General features: G+C 50.7%; 1 protein-coding gene across 5 annotated transcripts in view; it reads right to left on the reverse strand.

Moving 5' to 3' along the window:
• Positions 1-19,045, reverse strand: part of XRCC1 (X-ray repair cross complementing 1) — a 26,458-nt gene continuing 7,413 nt past the window's right edge. The window contains exons 1-17 of one of the 5 annotated variants that reach the window (XM_034986638.1): positions 16,655-16,709; positions 6,886-7,226; positions 6,546-6,753; positions 6,046-6,204; positions 5,074-5,148; positions 4,873-4,978; positions 4,540-4,649; positions 4,354-4,465; positions 3,436-3,691; positions 2,995-3,111; positions 2,712-2,805; positions 2,442-2,574; positions 1,962-2,016; positions 1,728-1,867; positions 741-831; positions 308-383; positions 1-202 (exon numbers count right to left, since the gene is read on the reverse strand). In XM_034986638.1, the coding sequence (XP_034842529.1) occupies positions 89-202; positions 308-383; positions 741-831; positions 1,728-1,867; positions 1,962-2,016; positions 2,442-2,574; positions 2,712-2,805; positions 2,995-3,111; positions 3,436-3,691; positions 4,354-4,465; positions 4,540-4,649; positions 4,873-4,978; positions 5,074-5,148; positions 6,046-6,204; positions 6,546-6,695 (1,788 nt within the window). In that variant the 5' untranslated portion in view covers positions 6,696-6,753; positions 6,886-7,226; positions 16,655-16,709 and the 3' untranslated portion in view covers positions 1-88. Of the gene's footprint in view, positions 203-307; positions 384-740; positions 832-1,727; positions 1,868-1,961; positions 2,017-2,441; positions 2,575-2,711; positions 2,806-2,994; positions 3,112-3,435; positions 3,692-4,353; positions 4,466-4,539; positions 4,650-4,872; positions 4,979-5,073; positions 5,149-6,045; positions 6,205-6,545; positions 7,227-16,654; positions 16,766-19,045 lie in introns of those variants that run through there. The other 4 variants (XM_034986637.1, XM_034986635.1, XM_034986640.1 and 1 more) reach the window with 4 other exon arrangements.

Raw genomic sequence — 19,045 nt, forward strand, 5'->3', positions numbered from 1 at the left:
TCCAAACCAGGTCACCTTTATTAAGCTCATCTTGTGTGTGTGCGTGTGTGTGTGTGTACACGCATGCATATGCATGAAAGCACATACTTTAGGCCTGGGGCACCACCCCATAAAGCTGGTGCGGAAGTAACTTCTGCTTCTCGTTGCAACTGTAGATCCATCGGGGGCGGACAAACACCAAGGAGGGGTTGTCCATCAGGGCCTGCAAGGCGGAGCGGGGTGCATATGGGAACATGTGAGTGAGGAGGGGATGGAGGTGACACAAGGACGGGTTGGGTGTCCCTTTCCCTGCCCCTCTGGAACTCACCTCTTCAAAACTGGGGTCCCACTCCTGTGCTGTGATCACAAACTGGACCCTGTCGCTCATGTAGTCCTCAAGCTCCCTGGCAGGAGAAGGAGGGAAGCAGAGAATCAGTGTCCCCTCTCTTGACATCCTGGTCCCCAACCACTCTCCAAGGCTACCTGCGGGCCCCCGTTATTCTCCCCTGTGCCAGCCTTGCCACAGCCACAATACCGAGGGCTCCCACTGCTGCTGCGCCTTCCAGAGGCCGGGCCGGGGGGAGCCTCATCTTAGAGAAGAGGAAGAGAGGGAACGCTGCTCGTCCAGGGCGGCCGAGCAGAGCGAGCAGGGCCTGTGCCCATCCTGCAGGGCGTGCCCCTTCTCCGTCTTCCCGATCACTTTCCTTCCCACAGGCTAGCACCACCTCTCCCTACCTGCGCCCCCACCCCTGCACACTGACCCATTGAAGGCTGTGACATATCGGCTGAGCTTCCGCCGCTCGTCCCCAGGGAACTCTCCGTACAGGAAGAAGTGTTTGCCCTGGAAGAAGTCTGCAGGGGAGAGGGTGGAGGAGGCAAGTGTGAGGCCCCCGGAGTTTCAAAGCCCCAGCCAGGAGCCACAGAACACTCGGAGCAAGACGGGAAGGAGGCCGGTACAGCGGCTGGAGAGGGGTGTTCATGCAACCCTGGCAGAGCCGTCCAGGACAAACGGTGCTTCTCAGCCAGGCCTGTCAGAACCTTTCTGGGAGCTGGGTGTTTTCCAGTACCTTCTCGGGCTCTGACCTTTAGGACGGCTCTTTTCTTTGTTCCATTTTAACATGGTTCTCCAAACCATCAACTTGCTGATGCCACTTTTGGGGCTTTGAAGGATCAAAGTACTTTCCTGCCCATCACCCACAAGGAGCCGGATGGAAACGGCCTCTTCCAATCGCCATTGACCCTCACCTCTGTTCAGACCCTGGCTGCCCAGCTTCTCCCTCCATGCTCTGCTGGTCAAGGCTCTGACCCCTGCCTCCATCCCATGCCCCCTGCATTCGTGTTGGGGTGACAAACAGCAATGCCATCACCACCTAGGTCGCAACAGAGATCAGTGCCCACATCATCTGTATGCCTGGGTGACCTCCCATTCCAACAAAACCAAACCTGCGGGGCAGGTGAGGGAGGTGCTGTTCGCACTTGGAAAGCCAAAGGGGGTCACACCCGGCAGAGGACTGTGATGGATGTGGTCACACCAGGAAGTCAGGAGGGGAACAGAGGGAAGGCATGAGAGGATGCCTGTTTCCTAAGGCAACAAGAAGGTAGCAGAGGCAGGGAGTATGGGCGAAGGAGGTGGGGAGACAAGTCACAAGTCGTGGGGAGCAGCCACGATCCGAGAGCTGGCTGGGGGGCCACAGCTGAGAACTGAGAAAGACAAATCCCACTTCGGGAGGCAGGGAGAGATTTCCTACCTGGGAGCTCAGGAACTGGCAGGTCAGGAGACTCTGGGGGACCCTCGTTGTCTGTGTTCTCATCTGTGGATCCTGCATACGGGTCCTCGCCATTCTCCCCCTGGTCAGGGGGCTGCTTTTGCTCCCTTTGCTCGGCCACCCTGGGAGAGTCAAAGGGGGTGGGGGAAGAGCATGAAGACCAAATCGCCCTCCACCCAAGCCTGGGGCCACCTCGACTCCCGAGCCCCACCATACCTTCTCAGCTCATCCTCGGTATCCCCAGAATCTTCTGCCCCATTGCCCTGTTCTTCTGTAAGTGGAAGCTTAGTCAATGCAAGGCACGTGCTTGGCAACCCTCCCTCCCAGCCTTTTTCCCCAGCACAGATGCAGGCATGCCAACCCCCAACCTCAACTGCCCTCCAGATCCAGTTATCTCAGACCCTCAGCCTTCCCTCCCCCAGATCCATTGTCTGGGATCTAGCCCCTCCTCCCTTAGATGCAAGAGTCTGGGTTTCTAGCCCCCTCCTCCCTCAGACAGGAGTCCAGGCCCCCAGGCCCTCCTCCTCCCTCAGACCCAGGAGTCCAGGCCCCCAGGCCCTCCTCCTCCCTCAGACAGGAGTCCAGGCCCCCAGGCCCTTCTCCTCCCTCAGACCTAGGAGTCCAGGCCCCCAGCCCCTCCCCCTCCCTCAGACCTAGGAGTCCAGGCCCCCAGGCCCTCCTCCCTCAGGCTCTGACCTGACTGCTCCCCCTCAGTGTCGGTATCTTCCTGGGGCCCTGGTGAGGCTGGTTTGGTCTCTTCTGGGGTTTTGGGTCTCTGAGGTGAGCTGGGTCCTGCTGCCTGAGGGGGCTTGGTTTTGGTCTGGGGGCGCTGAGGAGGGAGGGGGCAGCATGCGTATGAGTGTGTGTTCTTGCAGAAGGCAGGAGTGGAGAGTCTGGGGTACCACAAGAGACCCATGTCCTCCTCCCACTGCACCCTCCCCCACGCCAGGGCAGGAGGCATAGGACCTTTTGGGGAAGCTTGGGGGCTTCATCCCCGCTGCTGCCGCTGTGGGAGCCCCCTTCATCCTCACTGCTGGAGCTTGGCCCTGCCATGAGATACCTAGGGGAGGAATCCGGCCTCAGACAAACAGCATATCATGCCCTTCAGGGGAGATGGGGTGGGGGGAGGGTGCTCAGGAAGCCACAGTGACTGGCATGTACTAATCGCTCAGGATGCCCTGGCTTCCAGCTCTGGAAGGGCCCCACTGAAGCTGTCAGGCACCGCAGCCACCCCCAACAGAGACCTCACCTTCGGGAGGGCAGCCGCCGCCGCATTCGGTGACAGTCCAGCACCCACTCTTTCCGCACGATGCGGCCTCCGAGGCCTAGGACCTGGCTGTACTTGGGGGTGTTGGCAAAGGCACAGCTGGTGGGGAAGCAGAAGGGAGGGTGTGGTCAGTCAGGTGTGGTCTGAGCGGGGAAAAGGGAAAGAGAGACAGGGACGGGGGAAAAAGAGAGATAAGTCAGAGACAGAGAGAAAGAGATGGATATGAGAGAAACAGAAAAAGACATTAGGAGACCAAGGGAAAGATGTAGGAATCAGAAAAAGAGGCAGAGGATACAGAGAAATGAAGAGACAGAGATAGATGGGTAGACAGGCAGACAGGGAGAGAGAGAAAGCAAGATGGAGGAGCCAGAAGGAGAAGAAGAAGCAGTGGGGAGCAAGGAGAGGAGGAGGGCATAGGCCTACATGAGGTGGGTGCTGTCTGGAGTCCAGTCCGGCCGATACTTGGCCCCCAGCTCTAGGGCCTTGTCCCGGAGCTCCGAACGGAAGGGGTTCTGGAAGCCACTCAGCACCACCACCACACCCTGAAGGATCTTCCCCAGCTCCTGCGGGCCAGCTCGGGATCCCCTGGGCTCAGTGCCTTCTCGGGTCTTCTCTGGCACTGTGCCTCGTGCTGGGGCAGGGACTGGGGTGGTGGCCAGGGTGCGGGTGGGAGCTGACACTGGGGAAGACAAAGAGTGGATTCATTTAGTACTACTGGGACTAAACCCAGCCCTCCTCCCTCAGACCCAGAAGTCCAGGTCCCCAGCCCCTCTTCCCTCAGACCCAGGGGTCCTGCCCCCAGCCCCTCCTCCCTCAGACCCAGGAGTCCAGGCCCCCAGCCCCTCCTCCATCAGACCCAGGAGTCCAGGCCCCCAGCCCCTCCTCCCTCAGACCCAGGGGTCCAGGCCCCCAGCCCCTCCTCTGTCAGACCCAGAAGTCCAGGTCCTCAGCCCCTCCTCCCTCAGACCCAGGGGTCCTGCCCCCAGCCCCTCCTCCCTCAGACTCAGAAGTCCAGGCCCCCAGCCCCTCCTCCCTCGACCCAGGGGTCCTGCCCCAGCCCCTCCTCCCTCAGACCCAGGAGTCCAGGCCCCCAGCCCCTCCTCCCTCAGACCCAGCGGTCCAGACCCACAGCCCCCTCCTCCCTCAGACCCAGGAGTCCTGCCCCCAGCCCCTCCTCCCTCAGACCCAGGAGTCCAGGCCCCCAGCCCCTCCTCCCTCAGACCCAGGGGTCCAGACCCACAGCCCCCTCCTCCCTCAGACCCAGGGGTCCTACTCCCAGCCCCTCCTCCCTCAGGACAGAAGAGCACAGGCCCGTACAAGAACAAGGAAGCCAGCACTCACATTTGGGTCTCTTGACGGCAGGTGGTGAGGGCTGGGCTGATGGTTTGCTGGGCGTCTTCCCTTCTTCTTGGTTCAAATCCAACTTTCTCTTCCCTTTGGGGGACTCCTGAGGCTGAGGGGTTGGGATGAGTTGAGGCCCCTAGCCTCTCTCCGCCCTCTCCACCCCCCAGGGTCTGACTACGTCACCTTGGAGGTGCTGCCCACTGCCCTGGACACGGGAGAGGCTGAAGAGGTGGCGCTAGAGGCCTGCAGAGTAGCAGCGGCATAGCTGGGTCCGGCCGGGTCACCAGCTGCGGCTACCGAGGGAGAAAGTGGAGCCAGGGTGAGAGGGCTGGGCCCTGAGAGCCTTCCGCTCCTACCCAGGGGACAGAATGTTGTTCCCAAAGCCCAGTAGTGATCCGGTCAGTCCAGGCCCCCAGCCACCTCCTCCCTCTGACCCAGGAGTCCCTAGGCTCCTCCTCCCTCAGACCTTCAGGTTCCAACCCTGGACTCCCTGAGGACTCAAGCTGCCACACTTACCTGGGGAGGTCTTATTGATCCGGCTGAAGAAGAGGGCCCCGGGTCTCAGGGAGTTGGCACCCTCATCCTCCTCCTTCACGCGGAACTGGCCAAGCTTGGTCACCTTCTAAGGTCTCACAAGGTCAGCACAGTGAGTGGCTGTTGGCAGGTGGGGGTGAGGCAGTAGGGAGAAGGCTCTGGGGGTAGGTGGGTAGAGCTTACCTGGGGTGAGGCCTCTGCCTCCTCTTTGTCTGGGGGGCTGTGAAACCGTATAAAACTCAGGCCATAGGCGGAGTCCTGGGAACAGAGGGTGGGGGTCAGGAAGTCTGGCCAAGGACAGAGGCCTGACCCCAAGCCCCTTTCACCTGGCTCTTTCCCTCTTACGGACACACATGTCTAGGGAGGTGCCCAGAGGACAATGATGACAATAATAACATCAAGCTGCTAGTGAGCCCTAACTCTGGGCTGGGCTCAGCTGTGAGCCCTTTATGTGCACCAGCTCCGTTAAGCCTCATGGCAAGTGACAGAGGCTGCTGGGGGTCCGAGTGAATCCTCTCCCGCATGCCCGAATTCCTGACCACAGAATGGGAGGGAGCACTGTGTGCCACTTCTGGAACACAGAAATGCTCCAGGCTCTTTCCCACTCTGCCGGCTGGACACAGAGCCTGGGTCCCTGGATGACCGGACAAACATCCCCCAAGACAGGTCCCTGGGTAAGAAGTCTACCTCCACTGTGTGGTGGACATATGTCATGACATACTCAAGTCTTGCTGTTACCAAAGCTTAGCATCCCTACCTCACAGCAACCCTATGAGGAGCAGGAAACTGAGGTCAGAAAGGTTAAGTCACTTGCCCAAGGTCACATAGCTAAGAAGTGGTGGACTCAGCGTCTGATTCCAGATCCCGTGATGGTAACTGTTAGACTGCTCCTCTGCCAAGACAGCTGCCCCCTTTCCCCATTCCCCTCTGAGATCCTGCAGTTCGCCCTTCCCAGACATCCTCTAGGGAATGAAGCATCACCTATGAGAAGGATCGCAAACCCCTTCAGAGGCCTCTGGGACCCAGCCTCCTCCCAATCCCCTGGGGAGATCAGCTACCCCATCCTCCCAGCCCTCTAGGACTCAATGCTGGCCCCTCACCTCGCTCCTTGCCCAGGACCGAGGACCCTGCACCCCCAGTTCCCGCCCCAGGTACCTTGCTGTAGGGCTGGCTGCAAACGATTTTGATGCGGTCCCAGCGCTTCTCCGCTGCTGCCCGGACCAACTTGTCGGGCCCGAAAATGCGAACACGGTTGGGGTTTGAGCCACTGCGGCTCTCGGAAGGGGACATAAAAGATGAAGTGACCAGCAGGACCTGGAAGAAGGAACATCGAAGGAGAACCAGGGCTGGCTGCCTTAAATGACACCTCCTGGGGCCGGGAAAAAAGCAGGGGCCTGAGCAGGGCTTAGGGAGTCACCAGATCCAGCCTGCACCTCCACATGTCTCAACGCCTCTCTCTTCTCTTGCTTCTGGGCCTCAGGTCAGTTCCTCCCTGACACAGGCCCCAGAGGGATCCCTCCACTTCCAGGTCTAAATGAACCCCCTCCAAATTCTTTCACAGGGTCTCCTCTATCTGGCCATAGAGCCCGCTACCGGGCCTTAAAGAACCCTCCCAGCGGAGAATAATCACAGTGACTGGCATAATGTTCAAACACCTTTTGGAAATGCACAGCTGAGTTCACGGAAAGCAGAGGAAGTATCGGGGAGTCCAGGCACAAGAGAGCGGAATCCAGAGAGCTAGGAGAGTTGCACCTGTTATAAGTGATTCTCTTGGGGCTCAGCGCTGGGATGCTGGGTGGGGACATGGCTGCCTCTTCGACTGCTCCTTCTCGGGCCCTGCCAGTAGGGGGAACTATGGAGAGGCTGCGAGGCAAAAGGAGGGAGGACGGATGTGCTCCCCGCTTCTTGAGGCTCCAGTGAGCATCACCCCTGGTGTGCTTCTGTAGCAGCCCCTCCCCAGGGCAGCCAGCGAATCTGGTTTCAGCGTCTTATCACCTGCGGAGCTAGCGTCATCTGGCCCCTCTCAGGGATTCCGGCGCCGGCTCCTCAGGGTCTGAGTTTCAGCTCTGTGGAACCCCACTTCCAAGCTTCTAAGCATTGACGTTTCAGGAATTCCAACAATATCGCTGTTTCCCTGACCCCAGGCGTGGCAGTTGCTCGCCGCATTACTCCTTCACCACACCTCGGTCTTCTTGCCTCTCGGGTTCAATACGTAGCTGCTAATTCTTTAGGTTAAATTCTCAATTTCAATAACTGGTGTGGTTTCAGTCTCTTGGCAGGACCCTGACTGATAGGGTGGGTGGCACTGAGGTTGGTGTTTGCCGGGGCTGCTGACTCTGGGTGCCAGAGAACATAATTTTAATGGGGGGGGGGCGGGTAGTGGAGACGGGAACAGAAGACAAAGCCGGGGCTCCAGCAAGGAAGAAGAGTAGCTCAGAGACCATCACCAATTCATATGGAGCTTAGCCCCCTCAAAGGGCAACACCCTCCGTGAGTAAATTAGGGGAAAATGTGCCTTGTGGAGTGTCAGTGGGAGGCCCTCACTCTGGAGGACAACAGAGAAAACATGAAAACTGCTCTGGAGGAATCCTAAGCACAAGTCTGTACTCTCAAGGATTTGGAGCAAAAAATTCACATGAGCTATCTGCATGGAAAAACCCAAGCTGAAGACTTTAAGTGGTCCTGATGTGGGAAACAAAGGCAGGAAAAAAATTATTAAGTTTCCTTACTACCTACAGCCCATTGACAAGTCCTTGAGACAGGCAGAGTGACATTCCTCTAGGGACTCAGCTGCCTCGATGTTAATACTTTGCTAAGGGCAAAAGGCAATCTTAGCCTGACCCCTAGGATCCTGTAAATCTACTTTAACATACAAAAATTCCTTTGGAAACTTCCTTTATCTCTACTCCCCAAGATACATGTTGGCAGTCATCCTCCAAGCATATGACCCACCGATATACATCTGAAGAGTCTCATGACTGAGTTTTTACTAAAATAAATGACCTTTTCCTAACAATAGCTAGCCTCCTCAGGATCCTGGAAACCTTGTTTCCAAAATAACTGGGAGGCTTACGCTCTCCCTAACCCCTTCCGAACTTGAAAGTATATATTGGGCCACTCCTCATGACCCCTTCTGCCCCGGGGTCCTGTCCCTGTGCTTTAATAAAACCATCTTTTTGCACCAAAAACATCTCAAGAATTCTTTCTTGGCCGTCAGCTTTAAACCCTAACATTTTTCCTACAGCAGACCCATGTATACAAGATCACCTGAAACCGTGGCAGATCCTCTTTGGAGGAATGTACTTCAAACCAAGTCCTCAGAGATTTCCCACAGACACATTCCTAAAGAACAGCGGTTAACACACACACACACACACACACACAAAACCATGAGGCATATGGAAACAAGCAGCAGAAACCACAAACTGCAGCGCGCCTGGGTGGCTCAGTTGGTTAAGCGACTGCCTTCGGCTCAGGTCATGATCCTGGAGTCCCGGGATCGAGTCCCACATCGGGCCCCCTGCTCAGCGGGGAGTCTGCTTCTCCCTCTGACCCTCCTCCCTCTCATGTTCTCTGTCTCTCATTCTCTCTCTCACAAATAAATAAAATCTCAAAAAAAAAAAAAAAAAAAAAAAAAACCACAAACTGCAGACTCAGACTCATGAAGGCTGCATACATTGAAATTCTCAAACACACAATATAAAAGTATATTTAATAGTTTAAAGAAATAAATGGAGTTCCTGATGGTATGATGAAGGGACAAATGAGAATCAAACGGACCAGGCAGTTCTGAAAAAGAGTGGAAGAGCTATGTGCCCAACACTAAGGGATAAACCATGATTGGTCCAAGCCGTGCAATTAATTCCCTCTGCCAATGGCCGGTCGGGGTCGGGCACATGACCCAGTTGGCCAATGTGATGGTAAGAGGAAGGCTGCTGGCGCCTTCTGGGAAAGATCTTCCTTCCTCATTACTGAGAAACAGGATGGAAGACAGCCACTGAACTCCTGCCATTCCACTTCCTCCAATCCCTGCTTTGGGTGCTACTAGGTGACGGATGGAGCAGCAGCAATCCTCTTGTAACTGTGCGGACAAGTCCAAAGAATCAAGAGGTGCCAACCAAGCACCCCGACTGCCAGATCAACTCTGGGTCTGCCTAATGCTGGACTTCCCTCCCAAGGAAACAATAAATATTCTTACGCAGTGAGCCAATTTGAGTTGGCTATGTTCTGTTTTACTTTGTGTTTTCTCACAGACATGCTGTGAACTTTGGTGAAATCAGAAAAGAAAGCCTTTTGCTGAGAAAAACATTGAATCTAACTATTGGCCTCTTTGTGCTCAGCTCTGATTATGAAGAGGAAACAACAAAGACAAAGACAATTCTACAGAAAGAAAGCTGTCTCCCTGGCCTTGACTTTTTTATAAAAGGCCTGACTTTGAGCCGACAGGGGAGCTGATTTGATCACCCAGTGACAACAATGAAGGGGCAATGCGAACTATGGCGGGCAGCTGCTACCCATACCACCAGGTAGATGTCCTCACTCCTCCCATTCGTTGGAAAAAGAAAACAACTCTAGTTACCCGACTTTTATTATCCGACACTGTATTTAAGGTTCTAGGGCTAAACCTTTATTCTCTAGACTATGTTAACCTTGAAAGCTTATGTATTTCCCTTGTAGAATTTGGAGGAGGAAGAAAAGAACAGGTTGATCTTGCAGGAAATGGTATTAGTTATTACACGAGGTGCCTTACACTTGATTTGTACAGGCAACCCCAATGTGGACCAGCCCTGCTCTGCCCTTCAATTTCATTTTCTTTCTGGACTCCTCCAGCCCCATCTGTTCTCTGGGTGGAAGCTAAACAACACAAGTCCCAGGGTCTTTTTTTTTTTTTTTAAGGTTTTATTTATTTATTTGACAGAGAGAGAGAGAGAGAGCACAGGCACGGGGAGCGGGAGAGGGAGAAGCAGACTCCCTGCTGAGCAGGGAGCCCGATGCAGGACTCAATCCCAGGACCCTGGGATCATGACCTGAGTCAAAGGCAACCACTTAACCGACTGAGCCACCGAGGCATCCCCCAAGTCTTTAATTCAGTCTTGGTTAGAAGTTATAATAAAAATGCAGGACTCCAGCAGAAGTTTAATCAAAATTCTTGAAAGAATGGGAGACTTTTGGGCATCGGCATTTTCAGAATTTGAAAAGATAAAGCCCCGACTGCCATTCCACCTTGCTAGACAGATAAGAGGGCTAATAATAAACATTCACCTATAAAGATATAATAAAACTGTAACTAAAAACGCACTTATTCAGTTTTCATCATTACAAATAGAATTTTGATCCAAATCTGTTTGCCAAGAACAGAGAATTTTTTTTAATAGTCCCCAAAACTGCTGACTTTGTTAAAACAGTTAACAAGCAGGGTTTCTGGGACTGGGTGACTCTAGTGCTTAGGGAGCCTCTGTAAATAAACCCAAATCTAAGCCAGAATCAGAAAATGAAATGCAAACACAATGAATCATAAACAGCCAACTAAATTTCTCAAGTCTGAGAAAATGAAATTCAAGAACCACTATTTTAACAGCCAAATAACTAGACTTTCCCAAACAAGACAACTGTTTAAACTCTAGCCAATTTGGTTTGCTTCAGCGTCTTCTCTATAAAAACCTCTGCCCTAGCCTGCCCACAGAACACCCCTAATCATTTTCAGTTTGAGCCCCCGAGTTGAATTGTTTGTTCAAATAAACCTTCAAAATTTCATGTGCTTCAGTTTTTTTTACAACTTATATAATCTTTGAGAATGAGAATGTTTGCCAAAGGAAAACCGCATTTGTGAAAATGTACCTCACAGATCAGAAAAAGCACTTGACAAAATTCCATGCATGTTCATGAAAAAAGCTCTCACCAAAGTAGTCTAGAGAAGAATGTCCTCAGCCTGACAACACACATCTATAAACAAATCTCCAGCTGACATTGTATTTCATGGTGAAGACTCACCACTTTGCCAGTAAGATCAGGAACAAGACAAGGATGTCTTACTCTCACCACCTCTATTTGACACTGTACTAGAGATACTAAGTGTGATAAAATGAGAAAAAGAAAAAAAAAAGCATAAAGATTAGAAAGAAAGAAAACTGTCTTTATTCACATACAATGTGATTGTCTAGGAAAAAAAAAAAAATCCCAAGGGATCTACACAAATCCCATGGGATTCTCCTATAAAAATTAATCACTAAATTTAGCAAGGTCACAAGATACAAGGTCAAAATATAAATATCAATTTTATTTTTATTATGCTATCAACAACTGGGAAATGAAATTTAAAAACATATCATTCAGGGGCACCTGGGTGGTGCAGTTGGTTAAGCGTCTGACCCTTGGTTTCGGCTCAGGTCGTGGTCTCAGGGTCATGAGATCGAGCCCCACGTCAGGCTCCCTGCTCAGTGTGGAGTCTACTTGAGATTCTCTCTCCCTCTCCCTTGGCCCCCCCCCAAATAAATAAATAAATATTAAAAAATGTATCCCTCAAATAGCATCAATAATTTAGGCAAGAATCAATAACAGATGCTGAAATTAGTGCATACAAGTTTGTGGAGTAACAAGATATTTATATAGCCTCAAAGTATTTCCCCATAATACTTATTCATTACAAAGGGCAAAAGAGTAATTTTACAGTGAATGAGCCTGGCCCTCACCACCTTAACAAAAGGACCCAAGTTACCACCATCAGTAATAGAGCAAGTCAGTGGCATGTGCTCCTATCTGATGCACCGAGAAAAACACAACATTACTTCTGTGGTGTTCTGGCCAAAGGTGTACAGCCTACATGTAATCATCAGGAAACATCATTTTGTACAATGAGTGATATTTTACAAAGTCACTGACCTCTATCATACCAAAATGTGAGTGGCATAAAATGACAAGAAAGTCACGAGAACTGTTCCCAGGGAAAGGAAACCAAGCAGACATGACAAATCAATGCAATGCATGATTCTGAATTTTCTTTTGCTATTAAGAACATTATTGGGCTGATGAAGAAAATCTGAATAAGGTCTGAGATCAGATGACAAAGTACTAGATCAAGGTTAGTTTCCTAATTTTGATTAATTGTACTAAGATTAAGTAAGAGAATGTCTGTCTTTTTAGGAAATATCCACTGTAGGGAATAGGGATAACACAAAATCACGTATGCAACTTACTTTCAGTTCAGTAAAAAATATGTACCTATGTGTTAACACTTGGGGAATCTGAGTGAAGGTTATAAGGGAATGCTTTGTACTACTTTTGCAACTTTTCTGTAAGTCTGGAATAAATGAAGTTATTGACAAGCTGGTTTTATAATTTACATGAAAATAAATGCTAAGGATCTAGAATAGTTAAGAGACTATTGAAGACCAAAATTGGAAGTCCAACACAATCTGATTTCAGTATTTACTATTAAGACAGTGTGGTATTGGCACAAAGATAAACATATGTATCAATGAAACAGAATAGAAAGTACAGAAATAAACCTACACATATATAATCAATTAATTTGCAACAGAAGAGCCAAAACAATTCAGTGGGAAAAGGAAAATCCTTCTTTCCTTTTTTTTTTTTTTAAAGATTTTATTTTTAAGTAATCTTTACACCCAATGTAGGGCTCGAACTCACAACCCTGAGATCAAGAGTTGCATGCTCCACTGACTGAGCCAGCCAGGCACCCCAAGAAAATATTTTTTTAGAGTATTTTTAATAAACATTAAAAAACAAAACAAAACAAAACAAAAACAGGAAAAAAAGGACCTTGTCCTCTACTTCACACAATATACAAAAATTCATTTGAGATGGATCAGAGATCTAAATGTAAAATCTAAAATTATAAAGCTTCTAGAAAAAAACACAGAAGATGGTGGCAGGCAGAATCATGGTGCCCCAAAGAGCTCCATGTGCTACTCCCTGGCACCTGTGAATATAACAAGAGAGACCTGGCAGATGTGATTAAGTATCTTGAGATGGGGAGATAAGCCTGGGTTATCCAGGTGGGCCCCGTATCATCACAAGGGTCTTTATAAGAAAAAGCGAGGCAGGAGAGTCGGAGTCACAGAAGTGAGGATGGAAGCACATGTTAGAGTACTGTCATCGCTGCCTTTGAAGATGGAAGGGGCCACAGGCCAAGAATGCAGGCGGCCTCTAGAAGTTGTCGTAGGTAAGGAAATGGATCCTCCCCTAGGGCCTCAGGAAGAAACCCAGCCTTGCTGACACTAAGATTTTAGCCCACTGAGACTGATTTTGGACTTCTGACCTCTAAAGCTGTGAGACAGTAGGTTTGTGTTACAGTTTTAAGCCACTGAGTTTGTGGTCATTTGTAATAGCAGCAATAAGAAATTAGTACAGGGAATATCATTATGACTTTGGGACAGGCAAATATTCCTTACAGAACACAAAAGGCACTCAGCAGTAAAAAAGAAAAGAGTAAAAAAAAGAAAGTAGTAAAAAAAAAAAGAAAAAGGAAGGAAGGAAGGAAGGAAGGAAGGAAGGAACTTTAAAAAACCTAGATTGATTGGACTTCATCAGCTCCATCAAAAGGCACTGTTAAGATAATGGAAAGGTGGGGTGCCTGGGTGGCTCAGTCGTTGAGCGTCTGCCTTCGGCTCAGGTCATGATCTCAGGGTCCTGGGATCAAGCCCCGCCTCGGGCTCCCTGCTCAGCGGAAGGCCTGCTTCTCCCTTTCCCACTCCCCCTGCTTGTGTTCCTGCTCTCACGATCTCTCTCTGTCAAATAAATAAATAAAATCTTTAAAAAAAAAAAAAAAAAAGAGGGGCGCCTGGGTAGCTCAGTTGGTTAAGCGACTGCCTTTGGCTCAGGTCATGATCCTGGAGTCCCGGGATCGAGTCCCACATTGGGCTCCCTGCTCAGCGGGGGGTCTGCTTCCCCCTCTGCCCTCTTCCCTCTCGTGCTCTCTGTCTCTCATTCCCTCTCTCTCTCAAATAAATAAATAAAATCTTAAAAAATAAATAAATAAATATATATATATATAAAAAAAAGATAATGGAAAGGTAAGTGCCTGGACCGTGATGAGCACTGAGTGAGATACAGAAATGTTGAATAATTACATTGCACACCTGAAACTAGTATAACACTGTATGGTTGTTTTTTTTTTTAATTTAATTTATTTATTTGACAGAGAGAGACACAGCGAGAGAGGGAACACAAGCAGGGGGAGTGGGAGAGGGAGAAGCAGGCTTCCCGCGGTGCAGGGAGCCCGACGCGGGGCTCGATCCCAGGACCCTGGGATCATGACCTGAGCCAAAGGCAGATGCTCAACGACTGAGCCACCCAGGCGCCCCAACACTGTATGGTAATTATACTTTAATTTAAAAGAATTTTTTTAAGATAATGAAAAGGCAAGTCACAGACTGGGGGAAAAATCTGCAACACATGTATCTGAAAAGAAAAAATAAATAAACCTATGCATGACAAAAAGACGTACAACCCAATAAAAAACAAGCAAAAGACCTGAACAGACACTTCATAAAATAAGATAAATGAATACTAGTAAGTCCGTGAAAGGTAACACGATGTCACATTACTTGTCAGGAGAATGCAACTTAAAGCCATAATAAAATACCACCATGTGGGACACCTGGGTGGCTCAGATGGTTAAGCGTCTGCCTTCAGCTCAGGTCATGATCCCACGGTCCTGGGATCGAGCCCCACATCGGGCTCTGTGCTCAGCAGGGAGCCTGCTTCTCCCTCTCCCTCTGCCTGCCTGTCTGCCTACTTGTGATCTCTCTCTCTCTCTCAAATAAATAAATAAAATCTTAAAAAAAAAAAAAACCCACCACCACATGCCATCTGAATGGCTGAAATTTAACAAGTTAACAACTGGCAACATCACGGACAGGTAAGGATACGGGGCAACTACAACTCTCAGCTTCTGCTGAAGAAAACGTAAAACAGTACAACCACTTTGGAAAACTGTCAATGTCCAATAAGGTTAAGACATACATCTACCCTAAGACAACGCAATTGCACTCTTAGGTATTTACCCAAAAGAGATCTCCATGCAGAGGCTTGTACAAAAATGTTCACAAGCAGCTTTCTTCATAATCGTCAAAAAGTGGCAAAAGCCCAGGCGCCCATCCACGAGAGAATGGAGAAACAAATTGTGGTCTCTGCCTGAGGTGAATGCTACTCGGCTGACATGCAGTATGGAAGAATCTCAAAAATACAGGACATTGACTGAAAAAAGCCAGCCACAAAAAGAGTACGTACTGTAAAATTCCATTTATATGAAATTCTGCAACAGGCAAAGCTAGTCTGGAGTGACGGAAGAGACCAGAGGATGCCTGAGCTGGCGAGGGTGGGGGGACGGGGAATGACTGCAAAGGGGTGCAAGGGACCTCCCCGGGATGCTGGCAAGGCTCCACGTCTTGACTTGGGGGCCGGTCACACAGGTATACAGTTGTCAGAGCTCCTCGACCCATACACTAAGATCTGTGCATTTTACTGTTTGCAAAATACACTTCAACTAAAAATAGTTTCTCACTGCAAGGAAAAAAACTCATCTTGTAAGAAACTGGTTTACTGTTTACTTAAAATTATAAACTTGCTTTTCCAAGTAGGTTTATTTCTACCCCAAAACATTTTGTGGATTAGCCAGCTGGTTAACTATGATGTCACCAACCCAGCTCTAATGAATTCAACCAGTAAGAAAAGGATTGTGCCAACTTTTAAAATATTTGTAATAGAGCAGGGCGCCTGGGTGGCTCAGTCAGTTAAGTGGCCAACTCTTGATTTTGGCTCAGGTCATAGTTTCAGGGTCCCGGGATACAGCCCCACATCCGGCTCCAAGCTTAGCAGGGAGTCTGCTGGAGATTCTTTCCCTTCCCCTCTGCCCCTCCGCTCCTCACGCTCACATTCTCTTTCTCCCAAATAAATAAATCTTCAAAAATAAAATAAAATAGGGGCGTCTTGATGGTTGAGTCGGTTAAGCATCTGCCTTCAGCTCAGGTCGTGATCCTGGGGTCCTGGGATCGAGCCCATGTCAGGCTCCCTGCTCAGCGGGGAGCCTGCTTCGCAGGGAGTCTGCTTCTCCCTCTCCCTCTGCCCTTCCCCCCGCGCTTGCTTTTTCTCTCTCTCTCAAATAAATAAAACCTTTAAAAAATAAATAAAATAAATAAAATAAAATATCTTTAATAGAGCAAAAGGCATTCTTTCTTGTCAACATTTGTCCCATATAAAGTGACTAACGGGGCGCCTGGGTGGCTCAGTTGTTAAGCGTCTGCCTTCGGCTCAGGTCATGATCCCAGGGTCCTGGGATCAAGCCCCGCATCGGGCTCCCTGCTCAGCGGGAAGCCTGCTTCTCCCTCTCCCACTCCCCCTGCTTGTGTTCCCTCTCTCACTGTGTCTCTCTCTGTCAAATAAATAAATAAAATATTTTAAAAAAATAAAAAATAAAAAAAAAATAAAGTGACTAACAGAGGCATCCCAAACAATGCGGAATCTCGATTCGCCAGGACATCTGTGAGAACCTCTGGGACCACAGAAAAGCAGGTTTGCCCTCAAGCAGTGGCTGCCTCTTAGACCAAACAAGTGTGCCCGGTTGTTCACAGCCCCCTCCCCGAAGCAAACGCGGGTCTCTGCCCTGGTGTGCGGTTTATCACCCGTGCCTGCTCCTCCAGGGGGCAGAGGGCAGTGGGACTCACCCAGGAGGCCCTGGCGGGAACGGGGCTGAGGGCACCTGGGGCAGGGATCAGCATGGGGCTCAACTTGAAGCCCTGCTTACCTCGTAGTCTTGCTCCCCAGCCCCTGCAGCCGAGCTGCCCACCAGCACCTCCACGAAGGCTGAGCCGTCATTGCCGATGTCCACGCTGTGTATCTTTTCCTCCTTCTCCAGCTGTGGGAGGGGAAAGCCCACTGTCAGGGCCTGCTCTGCCCCTGGCCTCACTGTGGGCCCTCGGGAGAGGTCTGACCCCCAGCTGGGCTGCCACGTCCCCTCGCAATGTCCGCTCTGTGACAGTGGGAGCCAGGGTAAGGGGTGTCACCGTGTCCCCCGTGTGTAGCACAGGGCATGGCCCAGAGGTTGGAGCTCAGGAGATCTTCCCTGGATGAATGCATGAGCCCCCATGCTTGCCTCCCCAACACCTCCAGACTCCGCCAGATCGGTGTGGAACCTGCTGCCATGGAGCTCTCCGTGGTAGCACCTGCCAGGGTTCCAACTTCATTCAAATAATCATGCACACAAATGGCACATCTATCCCCTCTCCCCCCCAGTCACACAGGACTCTGAGGAAGCTCCCCCCAGGTAGGGGCCTGGTGTGGTTTTGCTCACCATGGCTTCCTGGGTTTGAATCCCAGCTCTGCCATACACTAGCGAAATGGCCTTGTCAGCCAGTCTCTGGGAGCCTCAGTATCCTCATCTGTAAAATGGGGATAATCACCAAATCCAGGAGTATACACACAAATACTATGGCCACACTACACAGCATGTAGTAGACACTCTGCCCCGGTCAATCAGGAGGCACTGTTAGTCAATGCTCCATAACTACTTTCTAAAGGAAGGAAAGAGCTATCTATGTGGAGGAAGGCTCCCCGAAAAAGGGTCTGCCATTCCCATCTTGACAGTTAAAGGCACAGAAAGCCGTGTGGGGGTGGAAGGCAGTTAGGAATGGAAGATGCAAGTCGGCTCTCCAGTTCGGGGCTCTTCTCTTTGGCTTCTAGAATGACAAGTTATTACAGCACTCAAAGGTACCTAGTCCACCGCCCCCAGGAGCATCCGATGCTCCAGTCGGCCCTGTCACTCGCCCAGACTTCGCCTACATGCCGCCACACACAGAGACATCCCTACAGGGGAGGAAGGAGCCTGGACTTGGGGTGATGCGAGCCTGGGTTCAAATCCAGCCCTGCCATTTCTAAGCTGAGCAAGCCCGGGGGCCGTGCAACCTCTCTGAGCCGCGGTTTTCTTCCGTGTGGGATGGGCGGGCTGTCCTTATAACCCTCCTCCTGAAAGGAGCTGAGATGACTCACGAAAATAACAGCCACAGTAACACCTGCAGCGAACACTGAAGTGCTCACGTCGTACCGGACACGCAATACATGCATCCCCTCTCCTCACAATGGCTCACTTAACACACGAGCGAACAAAGGCAGGAAGCGGTTATGTAACTTCCCCAAGGTCGCACAGCTGGTGAGTGGCAGAGCCGGGCCTGCAGCCCAGGGAGGTTGGCTCGAGTCCACGCGTGCTCCTCCACCCCATCACGAGCACGCTGGAGAAGGAGGCGGTGCTGAGGGAAGGGGCTTCCCATGGCAGAGCCAAGCTGGCCTCCTGACGGCTCCCGCTGCCTCCACAGCTCTGAGCCCTGGGACGGTGTGCGGTGCTGCCCAGGTACACAGGTCCTAGTCTGACTTCTCAGCCTCCTGCCACACTTGATGGCTCCCCTCCAGCCACGCCAGCCTTCCTTCTGTCCCAAGAGCACAATGGCTCCTTTCCACCACAGGGCCTTTGCACCTGCCATCCCCACTGCCTAAACCACTCTTATTTTTCTTCAGTTATCACCACTTAATTATGTAACTACACTTTTTATTTGCATCTGTCTGGCATCTGTTTCCCCCACCAGACTTTTAAACTCCATGAAGGCAGAGACAGTATCTAAGTCATTCCCCACTGTGTTGTGAATGCTGAACAGTGTCTGGTCCTTCCCAGCTCTGCATACTTAGTCTGTGTGACCCTGGAGCAAAGAGTTTCATTTCACCCCTTGTGTCTCAGTTTCCTAACCTATAAAATGGGCACAGTGACAACTTCGAACTCAGAGAGTCGTTGTGAAGATTCAAATGAGGGATACATAAGAAGCCCCTGGAATAGTGCCTGCCATAGAGCAAACGCTCCTAAATGTCAGCGGACACTGTTCCCACAGGAACTTCAATACGTTCCTGATGGATGGATGGACAGATGGACGGGAAGCGCCTAGTAACCATTTGCTGAAGGAACCAATGCCCCGAGTTGTAACTCGGGCTCTGCCCTCCCTGACCAAGTGGCTTTGGTGAGGCACTTGCCTCAGTGTCCCCATCCTGTCACAAAGGAATCATCGTGGCCAACACTTTCAGATTCTCCCTGTGTGCCGGGGGCCTGGTGTATTCGTGTCCCACTGCGGCTGTAACAGATGACCGCAAACTCACT

Source organism: Mirounga leonina, unplaced genomic scaffold (genome assembly GCF_011800145.1).
Source record: "Mirounga leonina isolate KUSES-001 unplaced genomic scaffold, KU_Mleo_1.0 Mir_376, whole genome shotgun sequence".
NCBI lineage: Eukaryota > Metazoa > Chordata > Mammalia > Carnivora > Phocidae > Mirounga > Mirounga leonina.